The sequence below is a fragment of the Arachis stenosperma genome, chromosome 5 (genome assembly GCF_014773155.1).
Source record: "Arachis stenosperma cultivar V10309 chromosome 5, arast.V10309.gnm1.PFL2, whole genome shotgun sequence".
NCBI classification, from domain to species: domain Eukaryota; kingdom Viridiplantae; phylum Streptophyta; class Magnoliopsida; order Fabales; family Fabaceae; genus Arachis; species Arachis stenosperma.
In genome coordinates, this window is record NC_080381.1 from 134,381,923 (window position 1) to 134,403,292 (window position 21,370).

General features: G+C 31.6%; 2 protein-coding genes across 2 annotated transcripts; both read right to left on the bottom strand.

Moving 5' to 3' along the window:
• Window positions 1-433: 433 nt before the first annotated feature.
• On the bottom strand, window positions 434-10,440 carry LOC130981746 (uncharacterized). Its single transcript, XM_057905410.1, has 2 exons — window positions 10,092-10,440; window positions 434-1,455 (listed from the first exon to the last, which is right to left on the bottom strand). The coding sequence occupies exons 1-2, from the start codon at window positions 10,415-10,417 to the stop codon at window positions 588-590; spliced, it is 1,194 nt and encodes a 397-aa protein (XP_057761393.1). The 5' UTR covers window positions 10,418-10,440; the 3' UTR covers window positions 434-587.
• Window positions 10,441-17,992: 7,552 nt separating this feature from the next.
• Window positions 17,993-19,982, bottom strand: LOC130983004 (uncharacterized). The gene is made up of 2 exons (XM_057907168.1): window positions 19,556-19,982; window positions 17,993-19,158 (listed from the first exon to the last, which is right to left on the bottom strand). The coding sequence occupies exons 1-2, from the start codon at window positions 19,876-19,878 to the stop codon at window positions 18,282-18,284; spliced, it is 1,200 nt and encodes a 399-aa protein (XP_057763151.1). The 5' UTR covers window positions 19,879-19,982; the 3' UTR covers window positions 17,993-18,281.
• Between the last annotated feature and the right edge of the window lie 1,388 nt (window positions 19,983-21,370).

Genomic DNA, 21,370 nt, shown 5'->3' on the forward strand with positions numbered 1-21,370 from the left:
CATCAAGTTGAAGAGAATATTGCAACGCTTGGGGCTGTAATCATTTTGAATATGCATTCTTGAACGCGCCTACCTTAGTCATGAAACTATCACATTCTTTTTTAGACCAAGTTCAATTAAACCCCCTAAATTCTACTAATGAGCTCTTACATTTTATCAATCAAATCATCTTCTGCTTCATTCTTTATATCTGAAATCCGCTGAATAGCGAAAAATATATTCCTAGAATGAGTCTCATATATCACTTTCTTAAAACCAATATCCCAAACTAGTAAGAAGCCCTCCAAAGAGTAAAAATCTCGCACTGCTGAACATATTTCAATAGTATACATTCTCTAAGAGTAATGTTAGAGAAATAATAATTTAAAATTATTTTACTTAACTTTATATTTATAATTTTGTATATATAATATTTATAACTGTATATTTATTACACGTAATCTTAGGCATTTATTCCAACGGTAATTAACAAAGCAAACAAAAAACAAAGAAAACACAAATTATAACTATCTCTAACTTTCAAACTTTGACCCTAAACGTTTTATTTTAATAATTACTAATTGTAGACCAAGGAAATGACAAAGAAGTCACTCCCATTTGCACATAATTTGATGAGTGTGCCTAAAATCATAAGTTACCACCACACTTCCATCCATTCTCTTCAAAACAAAGCTTTCCACAAGTACAAAGCACCCAAAATCTTCCCACCTCTGAGCCCCTTCAAATTTCTCTTCTCTAGTTACCCTCACTTGCTTATTATTATTATTAAAACCCAACCAACCACCTCTTTCTTGCTCCCATTTCATTCTCTCAACAATAACCAAACTCAATCCAACACTAACTCCTCCTCCTACATTATCCAAACTCTTAAACCAAAGCACACCATCATCAACATTCCCTTCATCCCAAAAAGCTTGCTTTCCATCCACCATTGCCAATTCTGTTTCAACAACTACATCCACAAACACTTCATTTCTTCCCTCACTACCAATACTACTATTTTTCTTTGAGAAAATTTTCTCCCATCTTTGCTCAAGTGTCATCTCATAAAAAACGGATCCTTTCATCTGGTCCTTGAGTTTCATTCCTTCCTTCACAAACATAAATGGGCAATACCACTTCCCAATTACCACTGAATCAGAACGATCATTAGATAATGGGAAATTTATTGTTGGTAATAATTGGCCACGCAAGGAATGGTTTATGCCAAGAGCTTCATCCAAAGTGTAATTGTGTGGAGTCTTGGCACAAAGCCTCCAACTTTTTCTCCTTAAAAACAGAGGAGGAAAGGCATCTTCAGCAACTGGCTTTGCATAAAACCCGCAACGGGTTTTAATTATCTCAAATTGCTGATATTCGTTGAAGGGATCCAAAGGTCTTGGTTTAACATCTTTGACACACTTGCAAAATAAACAATTTTTCATGTCCTCTTGCTTAGAACTTGTGCATGCTTCCCTGCATTCCAATTCAAACGTAACATATTATTTCTTAGTCATCAATAGTCACCAAAGTATTAAGAATATATAACAAATAAACAACAATTATGGCTAACCGCACATAAGAATCAACTATTAAAATCAGTCACTATATATTAAAATATAAAATACACATTTAAAATAAATCAAATCACACACACAGAGACACAGAAAGAAAAAGAGAGAGAGAGAATTGCGCCTTGTCACTTTCATTGTGGCCCAAACTCTAATTGGGTAACTCAAGTGTCTCTTGTTTTTTGATTTTAATTGTTTTGATTTCTGTTTTGATTTGAATATTGATTTGGTATAATGCTGCCTGTTTTGATCACTAATTCTCTAGTTGAAAGTGCATTTTCTATTTTGATCACTAGTTTTTTAGTTGAAAATTTATTTTCTGTTTTGATTACTATTCTGTTTTGGTCATTAATTCAAAATAGAAAAATATCAATTCTGTTTTGGCTGAAGCTATTCAACACAAATAAAATTGATTTTGTTGTTAATTTTTAAATGTCATAGACCAAAAAAATTTTTTGATTCACTAAGTATATAATTGTTGATTTTTTGATGGGCTTGTTAAGGTTAGCATCTCTTTAAAACCAAAGTATTGTAATCAAATAGTCATAAAATAAGTTCACAAAATTAGAATATTGATAACAGGGAGTGTTTGCATATATCCTTTAATTTGTATGATATATATATATATATATATATATATATATATATATATATATAAAATATGAATAATAAGATAAAGACTTATAATGTACAATGGCTGAAAAAAATTGGAATTGAATGTTTAAAGTTAATGATTATGGTTTGAGGATATATGATAGTGGATAGTTGAATATTTAAAATATTAATTTTTGAATATTTGATGGATTTGGTTATGTTTAAATCTTCTTCTATTTTTTAAGAAAGTTGAGGCGGGTTTGCAGAAGATCTTTGATGATTAATAGGGTTAGTTTTTTATAATTTTTTTTTTGGTGACTAAATAGAAAAGAAAGAAAAAAAAGAGACAAAACCAAATTAATTGGTTAGGGTCATATCTAAATCTATTAGATGTTGAAGCTCACTCCATGGTTGGCTCCAATTCGAGTGAATGTCCGCGACAGAAGCAGCTGCTTTAGCCATACAATCTGCAACACTATTTGCAGTCCTCTGAATTAAAAGAATAGAGACTCTCCAATTCCAATTCATAACCTCCTGAATATGCTTTGCCAAATCCCATTCCGGAATATCCTTACTAAGCATTCTTTGGTTTACCAAGAAAAGAGCTTCTAACCAATCTGTTTCACAAATAACCTCACGAAATCCACTCTCCCAAGCAAGAAGTAAACCTCTCCAAATTGCATACAATTCAGCAAAAAGAACACTGCACACTTCGACTTTTCCAGTGCAACCTTTCAACCAACATCCATCAGGATTGCGAATAATACAACCAAAACCAGCATAGCCAGAAGGAGCAAACCAACTAGCATCACAATTCAATTTAACAGAATGAACTGGAGGTGGAACCCAATGCAAACAAAGTGAAGGAGGAGACAGAGATTGATGCATAGCAAAAATAGTGTGAAACTCCCTTACTGAACTACGAATCAAACTCACCACTTTACTAGCACTCCATCATCTATATTAAATAAGTCATGATTCCTGCTTCTCCAAATCCACCAGATGGTCGAAAAGAAAAGAAAAGCATCTCCACTCCTTGCACCTCTGTAGAGCCAATCATGTAAATTCGAGTTATCTGAATATAGGCCTAAAAGGGTCCAGACCTCCTTGGCACTAGGGCACTCCCGAAGACAATGAAGAATGGATTCAGAACCATTCTGACACCGATGACAGGTGCTAAAGCTAAACCACGACCCAAACGAAACTCTGCCGTAGGAATAGCATTATGAAGACTGAGCCAAATCAAGAACTTATACTTCTCAGGAATATGCAGACGCCATACCCACAACCAATTATCATGCTCATTCCAGTCAAACTTTCTTTTGGCTAGCCAACTGTACCCACTCCTAGCTGAGTAGAGTCTAGAAGATGCCACACCCCACGACCAACCCAAACTCTCTCCAGCATTCAAATCCGGATTATAAGCATTCAAACGCTGTTTGACATCTTCTGGAATGATAGAGAAAATATCATGGAGATTCCATTGACCATCTTTTCAAACGTCTCTAATAGTTAAATCAGAGTTAGATATATGTACAAAAGGGGCATCTTGAGCAATTGGGCCCTCAATACTCCAATTGTCAAACCAAAAAGATTGATCAAGTGACCCAACGCACCAAGAGAAGGCATCCTTAAGAGCACCAAAAGCCTTTGAGATACTCTTCCAAACATGAGAAGCATTGCAAGGGACAGGGCCATCTAAAACTCCCTTATTCCATAATTTGTATTCACATGATAAAATGATTGTTCATAAAATTGTCATTTTTGACTGTTTAGGCCATGACAAATCAGATTGAACAAATAGGGCTGACTATAAAAAATCATCAAAAAATTGGTTTTCTTAAAAAATCAATAGTTATATCTGCAGATGATATTGTTCACTTGTGTGTTCTCATTTTGCTTGATTTTTTTTCATGTTTGGACCAGCAATATGATTATTTGAATAGTAGATACATTGAGCAAGTTTGACAATGCTCTGATTTGAATAAGTTATGTCTTTATCTCATTATGCAGTATTAAGTTGAGACAGTGGTTAAAATAATTGTGTGACAAAATTCTCTAGCTCATCAAGCTTGTGTATTACGAGCTGATTTGGAAAAAGTTTTTTAAGATAATATTTCACTGTTTTTGAAAATTGGTAGACATTTATCTTTTCTAATACTCTTATTGACAAAGAATACAAGTTGTACCGTTAATGATTTGTACATATTTGTTATTGTAAGTAGAAAAGACAAGTTGAACTTAGATAACAGGGTTGTGATAAATAATTTTTTAGTAAAATTTGCCCAGCAAATTGGTTATCTTTGCAATATTATTTTAATATCTGTCATTTATGGTGCCTTAGAATGATTGTTCCAATAAAAGATTAAAAGAACTTTTGTAGTTGATGCATATAATGTATATAGAGTGTGTGTTTATTGAATTTCAAAAGTAATATGCTAAAGGAAATGTCTTTTTTTTTCTTTGGAAAAAGAAAATTAAATTCAAATCATAAAAATATTATAAATTTTTCCTCTATTCTGCCGGTTGATGTAATTGTTCAACTTCAGTAACTTTCTCTTTGTATTTTTTAATGGAATTTGTTATTCAGGTTGTATAATGATTGACAAATAGGTGATGAATTAGTTATTTTTTATGAAACTGTAAACAGTGAAAATATCCAAGTTTTAGAAGAAGTTTTGCTAAAATTTTTTTAAAAAATTTGAATAAAAATGAATGAAAAAAATTGTAATTAGGGTTATATCTTATTTCTAAGTTTTGTTTTGATTTTTCATATTTACAGTGATAAAATAATTACAACATGCTACCTAAAAGACTCAAGAATATTTTTATTCATAGAGACACTAATTTATATTAGACTTTTGGTTGAACTTGTGAAAGAAATATAACTTGTTGAACTAATCTGTTAGGATTTGGTTGAATTAGTCCCACATTACTTAGGATAACAAATGGAGTGGGTGGCCTAGGCTATAAATATGAGGCTAAGTTCTCCATAATTTTTGCACCAGTCGGAAACACTTAAAGCTTGTATCTGACTTTTCTTTTCCTCTATACTCTTTGATTAGAGAGTGTTGTGAGGTGTAGTTAAATATTTGCTTTGAGAGAGTGTGGGTGTACTGGGGTGCCGGTGTTAGAGAGAAAGAAGTCTATGTGTTATAACAATTTTCACATAGTGATATTCTCTGATTGTCATTTGACAACGGCCATGGCTTTTTCTCCTGTTTCTTGGAGTTTCCACGTTAAATTCTTGTGTTGTGATTGTGTCTATTCTATTTCTCTGTCAAAGGTGTTTTCTCAAGGGAAAATGGTGTATTATTCCCAACAAGTGGTATCAGAGCTTCGGTTCGGTGAGATTTATTCTTAGTATGCTCTATGATTGCAGCCTAGTCTGACCTTCCACATCAGAAAAGAATTTTGTCCTGTAGCTTGAGGTTGATCTTTGGTTGTTGTTGTTGTTGCTGGAAGGCAGTGTGACACTGTGAGAGTGTAGTTTGGAAATGTTCTGGCTAAGGAAAGATCTGGTATTTAAGTGTGTCCATTGTGACCCACCTCTCTTTCCTGGGGACCCTTCATAGTGCATGGTCTACAGTTGAGTTATACTATTCCAGTATACGGTTGCAACATTGTCAGGATATTCAAGTGCTGTGAAGCTTGAAATAGAGAAATTTGATGGAAGAATCAATTTTGGCTTGTGACAAAAACAAGTCAAGGATGTGTTGATACAATCAGGTTTGCACAAGGCGTTGAAGGAGAAGATCTCTGGTTGCTCTCTCTATGAGAGAAGATGATGTTCTCTAGAAGACAAGAAATATCCTCATGGTATTGCCGCACTGCCATGGATAAGGATAAGTTGTGGCAATCGGGTCCACAATTGCACACGGGCATTGGTTGGCGTTGAGATGCAAGGTGTGTGGCGGAGTTAGGTCGATGGCTGAAGAACTTCCAGGAAAAGCCAATTTGGAAGTTGCACCATGAATTTTCAGCAAGGTTTCGATATGTACCAAGGCGAAATGCTTGGAGTGGTCTAATTCCAAGTGATTATACTTTCATGGTGGAGTATGATAGTTCTCTGAACTATGATTGTCGGTATAGACAATGGCAGTAAAGAATTGTCGGTGTTGACAATGGAAGCTGAAGATGTGTGACTATTTCAATCAAGGTGGAGATTGTTAGGATTTGGTTGAATTAGTCACACATTGCTTAGGATAGCAAATGGAGTGGGTGGCCTAGGTTATAAATATGAGACTAAGTTCTCCATAATTTTTGCACAAGTCGGAAACACTTAAAGCTTGTATCTGACTTTTCTTTTCCTCTATACTCTTTGATTAGAGAGTGTTGTGAGGTGTAGTTAAATATTTGTTTTGAGAGAGTGTGGGTGTACTGGGGTGCGGGTGTTAGAGAGAAAGAAGTCTATGTGTTGTAACAATTTTCATATAGTGATATTTTCTGGTTGTCATTTGACAACGGCCGTGATTTTTTCTCCTGTTTTTTGGAGTTTCCACGTTAAATTCTTGTGTTGTGATTGTGTCTATTTTATTTTTCTGTCAAAGGTGTTTTCTCAAGAGGGAATGGTGTATTATTCCCAACATAATCGATGTGGACACTAATGTTATTTTGTTTTAAAACAATTTTAGTTAAATGAAGTATGCTCGAATTATCTGTTATTACATATATTATATAAATGTTGGCTTGCTCAATAAATTAGTTAATATATTAATTAATTAAAAAAATAATTTGATAAATTATATATGTAATTTATATTAAAAAATTATTAAAAATAAATGTTGTTCTTTTGTAATTAAAGAAAAAAAATTACAAAATCAAGTTATATTTTGTAATAATTTTATGATAAAAAATATATTGTTACGAAAAACATTTTAAATGTAAAAAATTATTATCACTTTTGTAATAAATTTTGATTTTTATATTAAAAAAAAATTATTACAAAATATTACTTTATATTATATTAATTTTATTTTTTATTATAATTTTTTGTAATAAGACATATTACAACAACTCTTTTTTTATTATAAATTTTTTTCGTTTCAAAATTCAGATTTTTTTTGTAACGAATACTTCTTTTTCCTACGTTGGATCCTGACCCTGACAATCATTGATATTCAGACCACATGTTACCTGAAGTCTAGGTGAAGGACTTCAGAAAGAATGCACAGGTATAACCATGTTAAGATCACGATGGTGTTTAAATTTTAATATTTTGAACTGTTTGTTTATTAGCTCTAATAATAAGGCACATATGCTACTACATTTTGTAGTAGTCCCTTTGACTGGATGCTAACTGCGTAAAATAGAAGCAACTATCATTCTTTTGTTTATTTATTTTGTTATACTTGAAAATTTTTTGTTCTTTTGTCATAAAAACACATTGATGAATAAGTCTTCAATAATAATTTTTTTTTTATCTTGTGTGAACCCTTCATTTCTATTTATTTATTTATTTTGTTATCCAAATCAGCATTTGGATTATATTGCAATTTAATATTGCTTGTGTTGTTGTATACTATAATCTAAGGTTTGGTGTCTCAAAAATGTTAGATATGTTATTATGTATAGGTCATAAACATATGTCACGCATTTAAATAATGTGTCTTCACCTCATTGTTTAACTTCTTCTGTAGTGGTTTTTTATAAAGAGTTAGCATGTCTCATTGTTTAACTTCTTCTGTAGTGGTTTTTTATAAAGAGTTAGCATGTTATCGTAGTAATTTTTTTGAAGAGTAAACTTGGAGATATGAAGGTTAAACAGCAGCACCAAAAAAAAGATTTATGGATTATATTAATAACTTTAATCAGAAAATATTTATATAGGATATAATATTTTGATTTTTCATAATTTATTAATAGCAAACTCTAAGTGGTCTTATGTATATTTTGATATGAGTATATTTAATTTAATGTGAGATGTATAAATATTTAAAATGATGTTCTTTCTAATATTTTTGGTTCATTATAAATATATTTTATTGAAATATCATTTTTATTTGTAAAGAATTATTTAGTATTATTATGTATTTATTTTTATTTTATAATATTTAATTAATTTAATTTAAAATACATAATTATATATATAATTATATTACTAAATATTAAGTTATAGAAAAAATTATTAGAATATTATATATATGTAGAAAAAAAATGAGGGACATAAGGCTACACTTATATAGAGTAGCTGTGGTATATAATATGGCTACGCTTTAAAGGTGATGTAGTAACAAAGATAAGTATAGCCTACTTTGATAAGCATGGAAGCTAAAAGCGTAACCATTGGTCCGGAACTGCATCTCTTGAAAAGTGCACTCTATTTCCAAGCGTTAAAAGTGTAGCTTTTGATACAAAAAAAACATAACTTTTGAGAATAGACAACGTCCGAATAAGTAACAGCCGAATAGGCATCCTCACTAAAGCGTCTCCATAGCCAAAAAACGTAACCTTTGCTAAAGGTTTTTTTTATGTTTAGTTACACTTTTTAAGTGTGGTTGAATGGGTGTTTTTGTTGTAGTGGATAAATAAATAAGTTTTTCATTTTTTGAATTCAGATTTTTATTTGATGTATGTTGAGATTTTACCTAACAAAATGTAGAGTACAAAATAATGGTTAAAAATTTTGAAATAAAACGTGGGTGAAAAATATATTTATTCATAGTAACTCTATTATTGTGCATACGTTGAAAAATTGAAAATAAAAAGAAAATGTTTCTTGTGTTACTGTGCAACACTGAAAATACAAAATTTTAAAGAATATTTATTGTACATTGAGAAATGCATAGAATAAGAATTTTATTAATAAGAGGGGCTTTACTTCTCTTCATTTGTGCCAATATGATTTTCTTAGTCAAATTTAATACTCTGTTTTTAAGATAAATTTTTGGTGAAAAATAATGTCATGTTTCCGTGTTTTTTTTTTAAACCTATCATCTTGAAAGGTAAGAAGAGTCCAATGTTAGGATTCTACGCTTGTTATATGCTTTATTTGTCAAAATAGTGAATAAATTGCAACTTTCAACTGGAGGACTATTAGGAAGAAGGTAATGCTAGGGAGCCAATGACCTAAATGTATAATGTGTACAATGGACTAAATCTTTGGTCAATGAATAAAATGAATATCATCCACACTATCCAGAATAACCATTCGAATACCAGGGATACTAAACATCTCATGTCATAAAATCACTCATCCTAAAAATTTAAGTTGATTTTGGAGTTCACCAAGGATCAAACCCTTGACCTTTCGGATCTAGAACTCTAATACCATGTCATGAACCCACTCATCCCAAAAGCGTAACCTGACAAGATAATGTAACACTAATGGTCGTATCTCTAATATTTCCTAAACCTCCATTATACACATTGCGCTTAGACCATTGGCTCCCTATACTTTTCTTTAGGATGATGCATTTTGAGCCAACACAACGCTTGAAATACTCACATGGGAAGAATTCGGTCTACCCACGTACTTCTCTTTCTAAAAAGAAATGTAAACACATATTACTTCTCTTGCAATTCACAATTTTTCTCTTCCAATATGTTTCAAAACTGAAAATATATATATATCAAGATAAAGTCTATTCTTACCGTTGAAGCTCTTGCTACAAGCTACTTCCATCTACAACTATAAGTCATCACATCTGACAAAAACATTCATACTAAATTTATAGTTAAATAGATTTTTGAAGGGTTAAGACAAAATTAACCCTAGCTAGATTGTCTCCCTTTATATTAAATTTTAAGCACATACGATATATGTACAATAATTAATGAATAGGCCGTATGATAGTGAAAAGAATAAAACATTTTTCAACCAATCAAACGATTTATATTATTGTTAAAGCTTTTAGATAAAAAAAGAATAACTTATATGGTTAGTCTGAAGGAGTAATTAATTAATTTCAACTAAGTAAACTTCTGATGAAAACAAAACTAGCATACCCTTGATGCTTTCCTTTCCTCCGAATAACATAGTAGCGATTGGAAGACAATGATTGATTAAGAACTGGAATGAAAATAACCTTGTCAAGATCAATTGTGACATCTTCTCCATGGCCTTCAATATAAGTAACTGTCAAGTTCTTGTCCTGAGGAAAAGGTAGGTGGCTTATGCAATTGTTCTTCCACAAACCAAAACAACAATATGATTGTGCTGCTTCATCTTGAAGAACAAGGTAACCTGAATTTGGACCCTCAGGGTCAGGGAGTGACCCCGAAAGAGCATTAGGGTCTTTCTTATAGTGTGAAAGATGCCTTGTAACATACATCTTTTTTTGGGATAGTTTTTGTGTTTAACTCTTCAACCCTTAGTTCCTATATATATTAGTATCAATAGTATGTGTCATTTTTGTTTTTCTGAAACGTGTATGTGTTTTATTATTCAATGGTATTTGACATTGGAATATTTAAATGTTGGTAGGCATATTTTTATGTTGATCACATCAACTGCTATGACTTTTGGGTAAAATAATCAAGATTGACGTGTGTAATTTTTTATATAAAACACGTAAACACATAAATAAATATGTATAGAGAGTTTAGAAAAACAATTATAATAAATATACAGTCAACTACTAAAATTAATCACTAATATAAAATATATATTAAACTATAAATATATATTAAAATTAAAATAAATAATATATATTTATACATAAATATATTAATAATTAATTTTAGTATATTATTTTGACATACAAATAAAATTTTTATTAAAAAATATTATTAAAATATAAAAAAATAGAATTTTAATTTTAAGAATACTATAATGACTAATTATAAGCATCATAGACTCTATCTATATATATAAAAGATTGATACTTATAAACATGGATGCTAGTATGCTACTAAACTTATAAACTAAATATGTAATTGTGTATTTGTGTAAAATATAATTTTCGTAAATCTAAAATTATTCTAAGGCCCTGTCACTGACTATTTATTTTCAAGCAGGTTAAGAAAATTACAGGCTTTGCGACTAAGTTCGTTGTATAAATACGATAATTTCTCCGCATTCCTTTTAGGGATGTCAATGGGGCGGGGCGGGGGCGGTGGATGCCTCCCTGCTCCCCGTCCCCGCCCCCAGAATTAATTCCCATCCCCGCCCCGATCCCCGCCGTGGGGGGATAATTATCCCCATCCTCATTCCCCACGTTTCCCGTATTCCCCGCGGGGCCCCATTCCCCATCCCCTTATGTTTAATATTCATATAAAAATTATAATAAAAAATATCAAAAAAATAAAAAAACTAGAAAATACTATTACAAATACACAAACATATCTTATCCAAGATTATAAGTCCACAAATACAACATAGTAAATTATAGTCCATAAAATAAAATCTTAAAATACAATTTCCATTCTAAAAAAAATAATAAGATATAGTCTTTAACATCAAGTAGAAACTGGAGAGAGTTCGGGCTGTGGGAGAGAACAACGTATGGTGCTGTGGGAGTTTTGAAGTTTGAACAAAGTGGAGATGGAAGAGAGTTGGGACTGGGAATAGAGAGTAGATGGCGCAGCAAACAACATAGTGAGTAGGGAAGACTGAATAATAGGGTTAGGGTTTTTTAATTGGTGAAATTACTAAAAAACTCTTATATTATAAATAAAGTAAGGTTATTTAAGAAATTTTAAATATTCGGGGAATTGTCGGAGATGGGGCGGGGATCCCCGTTCGGGTCCCCACGCCTGTCTCGGGGGAATTTTGCTCCCCATCCCCATCCCCACGGGGAAAATTCCCCACCATTGGGGCCCCATTCGGGGCGGTCCCCGCGGGGATCCCCGCCTACTGGGGATTTTTGACACCCCTAATTCCTTTCAATATGTTCGATCATTTATTAGTCTTCTTTATCATTATACAGTTCTGAAAAATTAAATACCTCGTGAATCATATGGCACGTTGGATCTCCAAAATTTTTATTGGGTTCTGCTTCTTGTCGATCGTCTACCACTAGAACTATTTACTGTGCGTAAAATGTAACCAAAAATGTATAATTAAGGAGAAAGAATTTTATCAACAGATGATTGTATACATCTCTAATTTGAAAAAGACAGAACCCATACAAAAATATAGACAATGTATCATTCTATCAGATGATATAATAATAAATGCGAAGTCTAAAAATCTGTTCAAATTATTTTTAGAAAAAATATATGAAACCAACTAATAATCAGCTAAGAATGGAACAACATAATTAATTATAATTAGTTTTATTAATTTATAATTTAATTTATTTTTTAAATTATTGTTGACCACGTTCAAAACATGAAGGAAGATATGCTAGTGATAGGAGAGAATCATGAAACAGATGCTTTGATCATTTATTAGTTGGTTCCATATAATTAATTATGTTTTATTAATGCGTAACACATGAAACATAGAAATCATATCCAAAACCATCCAATTTACAAGAAAAAGAAACATCCGTGTGCCTATTAGTAGCAACATCCGGTTAAAGTCACCGATGCCTCTGGTTTACCAGTTGGTTGATTCTTGACTTATATAGAGTTGGTTCCCTAATATTGTTGAATAATACCAACAAAAAATATACAATTAATAAAGTTAGACTACCAAAAATTAAAAACTTCACAAAAAATTTCATCAAATATGAGAATATTTATTATGATATGGTCATATTGTTTAAAATAAAATAGGAGAGAAATAAATTAATAAATTCGGACTTAGTGTCAAGAAATAATTTTACCTCATTACAATCATGTTTAATTTATTTTAGAAAAATGTAGAGACAAAATTTGGTAAGAATTAATTTATTTTAAAAAAATGTAGAGACAAAATTTGATAATTTCTTACCAGTAATCTTATAGAGACAGTGAGAGAATAACTCTTAAAAAAAAAAAAACAAAAACACAGTTACTTGCATCTCTAATAATATGTAACATATGAAAAATATTAAAAAAAATGTTTACTCATCACTGAAATATTCTGCATGTGATTTAAAAGTTCTGGAAGAAAGAATTACTAGTTCTAAAGCGAAAAAAAAAAAAAGAAAATTCTTCTTAAAAGAAAATAGAAGTTGAAGTTAAAAAGTACTTAAAACAAAAATATAAGTAAACAATCATAGTAAAAATAAAAATTAAAAATTATTATCTCAGCACTTCTTTAGGTGTTATTACTTCAAGAAAGAAGAAGAAATTAGAGGAGATAAATATTTTCTGTTATATTTATAGAAAATAAATTGAACATACGTAAAGAATTTAACGTGAAAAATGGTTAAAAACTCAGGAATCTTAATAAACTCTATTTTATCATTTTAAAATATATAAAAAGTATAAAATTTATCAATTATCTTACACAATTTCAGCTCCATTAATTGAGTGTTTTGAATCTTACTTTTGATGAAGTTGTTTGTGAAAAATATACTTTTTATTCTCCTAATTATTAATCTCTTAATTTCTTTTTATGTCATTCGATGTCTTGATGAAATTTTTTTGAAGTGTTTCAGGATTAAAGTACATCAACGGTCTCAAAAAATCGAAAAGAATGGAACAAAAAAATGAATTCGAGAAACAATTCAAAAGAAAAGTTATCTGACAACTCATTTAAACGAGTTTTTTTTGTCCAAACGAAAATCTCGCTTAAACGAGATTTTTTCGCTTTAGCGAAAATCTCGCGTGCACGAGCTTTTTTTGTGTGCGCAAGATGATCCGATGTGCTGAGTTAATGAAATACGCGCATCTTCATGTTTTGGGTTTTTCAAAGGCTTTCAATAGCTATTTTTAATGTATTTTTAAACCAAAATGAGAAAAAAGGAGGCAACAATCATACACTCATTTTTTTTACCTTTTTTTAGGTTTTGAGTGAAATTTTAGAGAGAAGCTCTAACTTATTTTTAAATTTTCTAGAATTTTATTTAATTTTCTTGTTAGTTTTAGGTTTTAATTTTGTTTAATGGTAGTTTTGGCTCTTGTTTTTTTGTTCTTTTATTATACTTTTATTAAAATTTAGAGTTAGTTTATTTTTTTTCATTTTGCTATTTTATAAATTATGTGAATTTATAGTTTATATTAATGAATTGGATCTTTTATCCTTTATTCATGTTTATTTGAGTTATTATTGTCAAATTTGATAGTTAATTATCATAGTTTTTGCTATATTTTACAATTTATGAAGTTTTATGTTTATGCACACCAAATATTTGATAAAATGTTTGGACTAGTTATGGAATAGATTTTTGCATTCTTAGCTTCGGTTGGAAACTTAGGTGACCTTGAATTATTATTGTCCAAGTTGATTTATAATATTTTAGAGATATTAATTAATCTTGTTTCAGCTAAAGTTAATCTTTTACTAATTCAATTAGTTAGTTGGTTAGAACTTGTGGTGTTTTTCCTTCAAGCTTTTTGAAAATTTGAGTCTTTGATCTTTAAATTTTTAAGTTTGGTGTCCTTTAGTGTTTGTCCTTTTTATTTTCGAAAATTTAGTATCTTTAATTTCAAAAATTTTTAAAATTGGTATTTTTTAGTGTTTTTCCCTTTTAGTCTTTTGAAATCTCTTTCACTTAATTTCAAAATTTTAAGTTTGGTGTCTTGATTGGTAGTCTTGTTCTTCTTGCTTGTCTTTTCATGCAATTTTTATCTTATCTTATCTTTTTTTTTTATTTTCAAAATTTTACTATCTCATCTTTCTTTTTTTTTTAAATTCAATTTTCAAAATTTTAGTATCTTGTTAGTTTCTCTTTCTTTTGAATTTTAACTTTTAAAATCTTTAAAACTCTAGAATCTTATCTTATATTTTCTCTCTCTTTTGACTTTCTCTAAAAAAAAGAAAAAAATTTCAATTTTTAAAATTTTTTCTTGATTTTCTCTCTCCAATTTCAAAATTTTTTAAAATCAAATCTTTTCTCTTTAAATTTTTAAAATCTTATCTTATCTTGTTTGACTTTTTCTTTTCAAATTTAATCTTTCAAATCTTTTATTAACTGTTTCTTTTTCAATCTTCAAAAAAAAAATTTTTTTAAATCAAATCTTTTATTTCATTTTCAAATCTTTTTAGTTAGTTGCTTGCTTTATCTTATTTTAATTATTTAGTATCTTTTTTATTCTTCCCTCTCTCCTAATTTTTGAAAATCTCCTACCTCCTTCTCTCTCTTCTTTTTCGAAAATCTTCTTCCTCTTTCTCTATCTTTAATTTCAAAAATCATCTTTTCTTTCCTCTTTATTTTCAAAAACTTTTTCTTTTTAAATAAAAGACATCTTCTTTTCTTTTCTTCTTTATCCATCTCTCTAACAAAGGACCTCTATACTCTGACATAGAGAATCCTTTCTTCTTCTTTTCTTGGTTTCTTTCTTCTTGTTTAAGAACAGGAGTAGGGATAAAGAACCTCTCTTTGATCTGGATCCTGAATCTAAAAGGACTTTGAGAAGGTGTCTGCAACAAGTTCAGGCTAGCAGATTCATAAGGAATCTAACAGAAGCTCTAGAACAAAAGGCAGAAGAAACAACAATGGCATCTAATCCAGATAACGGAGGTGACGCAAGAAAGGTCCTAGGATCTTACACTGCACCCAACTCTGACTTCTATGAGGCAGCATCTCCATTCCTGCCATTGGGGCAAACAACTTTGAGTTGAAGCCTCAACTGGTCACTCTGGTTCAACAGAACTGCCAGTTTCATAGACTTTCACAAGAAGATCCAAACAAATTTTTATCTGACTTTCTGCAGATATGTGACACTGTCAAGACTAATGGAGTAAATCCAAAAGTCTACAAGCTCATGCTCTTTTCCTTTGCGAAAAAAGACAGAGCAAGAATATGGTTAGATTCTCAACCAGTACATGTACACTTCTAAAGAAACCCTGTGAACAATAGGGCTGCTCAGAGGAGAAGCGTCCTAGAGGTAAGCACCTTAGACACCATCTTAGCTTAAAACATGCTCATGTCCCAGCAGATCAACATGATAACTCACCACTTGAGTGGGACGCAGAGTTCAGAGGCCTATGAGGTCATTGAGGTGGATATAGGTGATAACACCTGGACCACCATGGAGGAGGTGAACTACATGGAAAAGTCTTCCAGTTTTGTCGTAAGATGAGTTCTTCCAGTTTAAAGTCTCACTTCACCATGCCGTGGTTGTACCTTAGGCTAATCCTTTATTTTAGGGCTAGCTTCCGCAGGTGTTCTATGCTCCTAACTTCATCCGCGAGATCCCGCTCTTTGTCCTTGTCGAGTCCTCCCACAGTTCTTCGTGGGCTGAGATCCCCGACCTCCACCGGAATGATGGCCTCTAGGCCGTATGTCAACTGAAAGGGGGTTTCTCCGGTTGAGGTTTGAGGGGATGTTCGGTTTGACCAGAGGACGGATCCTAGTTCGTCAGCCCAGAGGCCTTTGGCCTAGTCTAGTAATTTCTTGAGGCCCATTACGATGATCTTGTTGGCCGCTTCTACTTGACCATTGGTTTGTGGGTATTCTACCGAGCTAAACTGTTGTGAGATGCCGAGTTCTTCTAGGAATTTCTTGAATCTTGTGTCCGCAAACTGGGTTTTGTTATCCTAGATTATGATCTCGGAGATTCTGAACCGAGTTATGACTTGCCTCTAGAAGAACTTTCGCCATTAGGTGGTCGTAATGGTGGCCATCGTCTCCGTCTGAATCCACTTTGTATAGTAGTCGATGGCGACTATAAGGAATTAAAGTTGTCCAGGTGCCGTGGGAAAAGATCATGCAAGGTTAATTCCCCAGGTTCTAAAAGAGCGATATGTCGTTATTACGCTGAGCTGGTTGGGGGCTGCTTGGTGAAAGTCGGCATGGACTTGGGATTTCTTGCAGCTTTTGACCAATTGGAGGGAATCTCTGATGATGGTGGGCCAGAAATACCCTACGTAGATGACCTTTAGGCTAGGGTTTGGCCTTCGACATGGTGGCTGCAGTATCCCTCGTGAATCTCACGAAGTATGTAACCCGTGTTATCGGGTTCTATGCACTTAAGGAGGGGTTGGGACAATTTCCGTTTGTATAGTTACCCTGCGATTATGGTATACTTCGTGACTTCCTGCTTTATGCGATTTGTCTCCTTCGGATCCTTGGATATCAGTGAGGTATCGTAGGTTTGGAAAACTCCAAAAATTTGATATGGTGAGGTTTGTCGTAGTTGCGACTGCGACAGACAGTATCTTGATGACTTCTTGGATTAGTAATCGGTTTACCGAGACTGTTTTGGTACTTACCAGCATAGAGAGTAGGTCATCTCTCGCCTTTATAACTCTTTCCTCAAAATTTATTTTTTTCAAGTTTTTCCCCTTTCCTTTACGAATAGGGTCTTTAAATTTATAGAGTAGAAAACAATTGACATGATCATTAGAGTAATATTTGATTAATCATTTTGAAATTTTTTTGCTGATCATTAGAGTATATTTTGTGGGGATTTTTTTAAATAAATAATTTAATTATTTTAATTACCAAAATAAATAATTTGTAGCGTATTTATCAATTTACGCTACATTTATTTATCTCGTTTATAATGTAAACGAGATACATGAAAAATTGTCTCGTTTACAGTATAAACGAGATATATATTTATAAATAATTAAATAAAATTTTTGAAAATAATAAAAAATATTAATAATTTAAATTGGACCAAACTATTAAAAATAGAATATTTCAAATAAAAAAAAAGATGAACGATTTTAAATAATAAGAAAGACACGATCTATTTTAAATAATAGAAAAAATAGACTGTTCATTTAAAATAAGCACGTTAACACATTTACGGTGCTTTCAAAGTAAACGTGTTAATGTGCTTTCAAAGTAAACATGTTAACGTGCTTATTTTATCCAAGAATATATTATGCAATATCAAATTGATCACAATTGACGAAGAGAGAATGAATGAAATGAACAAACTTACTTTTTTTTCTTAATCAGCATATCAAACAAAAATGAACATATGAATTTTACAAAACGCTCTACCCAATTTCTTCTTTGGGCCTAAGGCATATAATGTACACTTGAAAGGGCAGAACAAGATATGTCCCAAAAGGAAAAAAGAAAAGGCAGAACAAAATAAAATCTATTAAAATAAAATAAAAAAAAAACATCCGTTTACCGAAAAAACAAAACAAAACAAAAACATCCCAACAAGAAGCTTAACGAAAAAAATTAAAAAGAAAAAAAATCATTCCCATTTGCTTCTAAGTTGATTCTGGTGTGTGAATGAATAGGTGAGAACTATGCCTCCGTTCAATCTTCTAAGTACAAAAGTCTCAACCAAAACATAACATCCAAATTTCTTCCATCCATTTTGAGTCCCTTTGTATTCCTCCAATTTCTGAACTCTAACTTGCTTTTCTTTCCCTCCAATCCACCCAACTCTTTCTTGCTCCCACTTCATTCTCTCAACTATTGCCATGCTCAATCCCACACTATTCTTTTCTCCAATGTTATTGTAACTCTTAAACCACAAAAACCCTTCACCTATGTCCCTCTCTTTATCAACCATAGCTTCCCATTCACCAATTCCAACCACTTCCCTTTGAACATTCACATTCACATTCACATTCACATTAGTGTCATTTACATTCTCACAAGAAAATATTTTTTCCCATTTTTGCTCTAGTGTCATCTCATAAAAAATTGATTTTCTCACTTCTTCTTTCAATGTTTTATGAGTCCCTTCCTTCACAAACATGAAGGGACAATACCATTTTCCCACAACAACACTTCTGGAGCTTTTACTTCCTATGGAGAATTCGAATTCTGGCTTGCTTGCGCGGAGGGCTTCATTCACACCTGTTGCTTCTCCTATGCTTGAATCACTCGAATTGGAGGCACTCAGCTTCCACCTTCTGCTCAAGAATCTTGGAGGATATCCATCTGGATTAACAGATTTAGCTGAGAAGCCACTCCTGAAAGTAACTTTGCTTCGTTGCGGATGAATCTCGAATTGTTGGTATGTGTTATTGCTGTCAAAATGATGCAGAGGTATATCAGAGACAGAATTGTAGAAACAGAATGTGTCCAAATCTTCTTGCTTTGAATTAATGTATGCCTCCCTGCAAAACCAAATGCAAATTACATCAATATAACAGAATGATTCATTCATGGGATATATATAGTATAACAAATCAAATTTTGATTGAATGTTGCCAGCTGCTTCATCATACGGTGAAAAGTGAAAACTATGGTTTCTTGGGATATTTGAATCACCCACATAACGTAACTTGTTAAGAACCGAGTGATAAGAGGAAAATTTTTTGACATCATTAGAACATATTTAATGTGTTTTACGAATAATTGAGATCATTTTTACTAAAATGCTAAAAATTAATTAAGAATAAGAAGATATGAATATCTTTAAAGTTAAGTATTAAATGTGTATATAACTTGAGTTGAGCTAGTGCATAATAATGGTATTTATTTATGACAAAGTAACTAAAAGTTAAAGCTTACCCTCTATGCTTGCCATTATGATGAATGACATAGTACTTGTTAGAAGACAAAGGTTGATTAAGAACTGGGATGAAAACAACATGGTGGTAATGAGTGGCTCTGTTGAGGGAAATTCCTGACCTATAGAACAGCTCAAGGCTCATATTCTGAGGAAAAGGCAAATCCTTCACCTCATGGTACTTCCCCAAACCAAAACAAGATGTTGTTTCCAAATCCTTTTCATCTTGAATCACAAGAATACCAGAATTTGGGCCTTCAGGTGGAGGCAATGAGAGAGCATCTTGAGATTTCTTGTATAGAGAAAGAGGCCTAGTCACATACATATTCCTACGATTTAATATGCTTCTTACTTTGTTCTACCTATGTTTGTGTATCTTGGGATAAGTTGTTTAATGTGGATCTTGGGGGTGATTTGGCGAATTAGCAATTCAGCATGCACTTATATATATATATGGTCTCTGGAAAGCTTTGTGTTATGATATGAAGATGTTAGATGTGGTCAATTATGACCAAGTTACCCCACGTGAGTAAATGTGGAAGGTTGACCAAGGTAAGTGAAGGGAAATAGCATTTTCTCAGAAAGCCAGTATGGGAGGAACGGAAATGTCAATTGTCAATTGTATGGGTCCCAATGGTGACTTTGGGTTATGGATTTTTTGAAGGCGTCAGTCAAGTTTGGTTACTCCAGCTGGCTTTGTCTTTCTCCATTTGGACAGATTCATTAAGGGCTATATAAGATTATAAGTTAATATTAAGGGAGCTATTCGTCCCAAATATTTTTTTTAAAGATAATTTTAGTTTTAAAAAAATATATAATCGATTAAATCATATTATTTTTGTTAAAATTAGATCAGATAAATTAATTTGACTGAAAAAATAATAAATTAAATCTTGAACTGATCTAAATTAGTATTAGCTTTTATAAAAAATAACTATAATATCCTAATTATAGAAAATAACTAAAATATTCTTATTATATATATTAATTTTAAAAATTTTAAATTTTAGTTCTTTACTTCAATCAGTAATCATAGAACTTTTGAAAATATTTCTATCTAAAAATATTTTATTATGTATTGTCATAATTATAGAACACTCGATTATTGAATTGCTTATTAATTTAAAAAATAAGAAATATAAAGATATGTTGGTTTAAAAATTACATAAACATAAAAAAAGTTATTATAGTGTGATATACTTGGTAATACTTTTTTCATGCTGAAGTGATTTGACGCGGCACACACAGAGAACTAAGAGAAGTAGAGAACAAATAACGTTAGGCATCTTTTGGTGGTTAGTTAGCCAATTTTTTCAACACTTGGACTTATCATGACGGGCTTGTCTTTCAAAAAATGTTACGTAACTGTCTCAATAGTCAATATAGAATCATTTATCTTGGGAGTAATCATTTCAGATAAAATTCATAGAGCACGGTACTACCAACAAAAAAACAAAAGAGAGAGTCTTAGAGCGCGCACTCCCATAAGTGATAACTCATTGTTTGAGATGAAAAGGGTTAAACGCCAATAAGTTGGGCCTTAGCTTCTTATATTTTGAACGAAGAATGCCGTGAAATTATTTTTTGTTTGGTTCAAGCCCCTAGTTTTTTTTTTTTTTTTTACTAAAGATAGGAGACTCGAACCCGCAACTTCTTAATTGAGTATGGGGAGACTATGCCATTTGAGCTATCCTAATTGAAATTTTGCTTCATATTCACTTGCTTATGAAAAATTGGCCTTGCAAGTTGCACTATTTTAAAATAATAAGATAATATACAAAAATTATTTAAATTGGTGTATATTTTAGTAATTTTTT

Coding starts and splice junctions, on each gene's coding strand:
- LOC130981746 (XM_057905410.1), bottom strand. CDS start 10,417: ATGTATGTTACAAGGCATCTTTCACACTATAAGAAAGACCCTAATGCT. Junction 1,456..10,091: donor AGGAAAGGAAAGCATCAAGG/GTATGCTAGTTT, acceptor ATTGGAATGCAG/GGAAGCATGCACAAGTTCTA.
- LOC130983004 (XM_057907168.1), bottom strand. CDS start 19,878: ATGTATGTGACTAGGCCTCTTTCTCTATACAAGAAATCTCAAGATGCT. Junction 19,159..19,555: donor CATAATGGCAAGCATAGAGG/GTAAGCTTTAAC, acceptor TTGGTTTTGCAG/GGAGGCATACATTAATTCAA.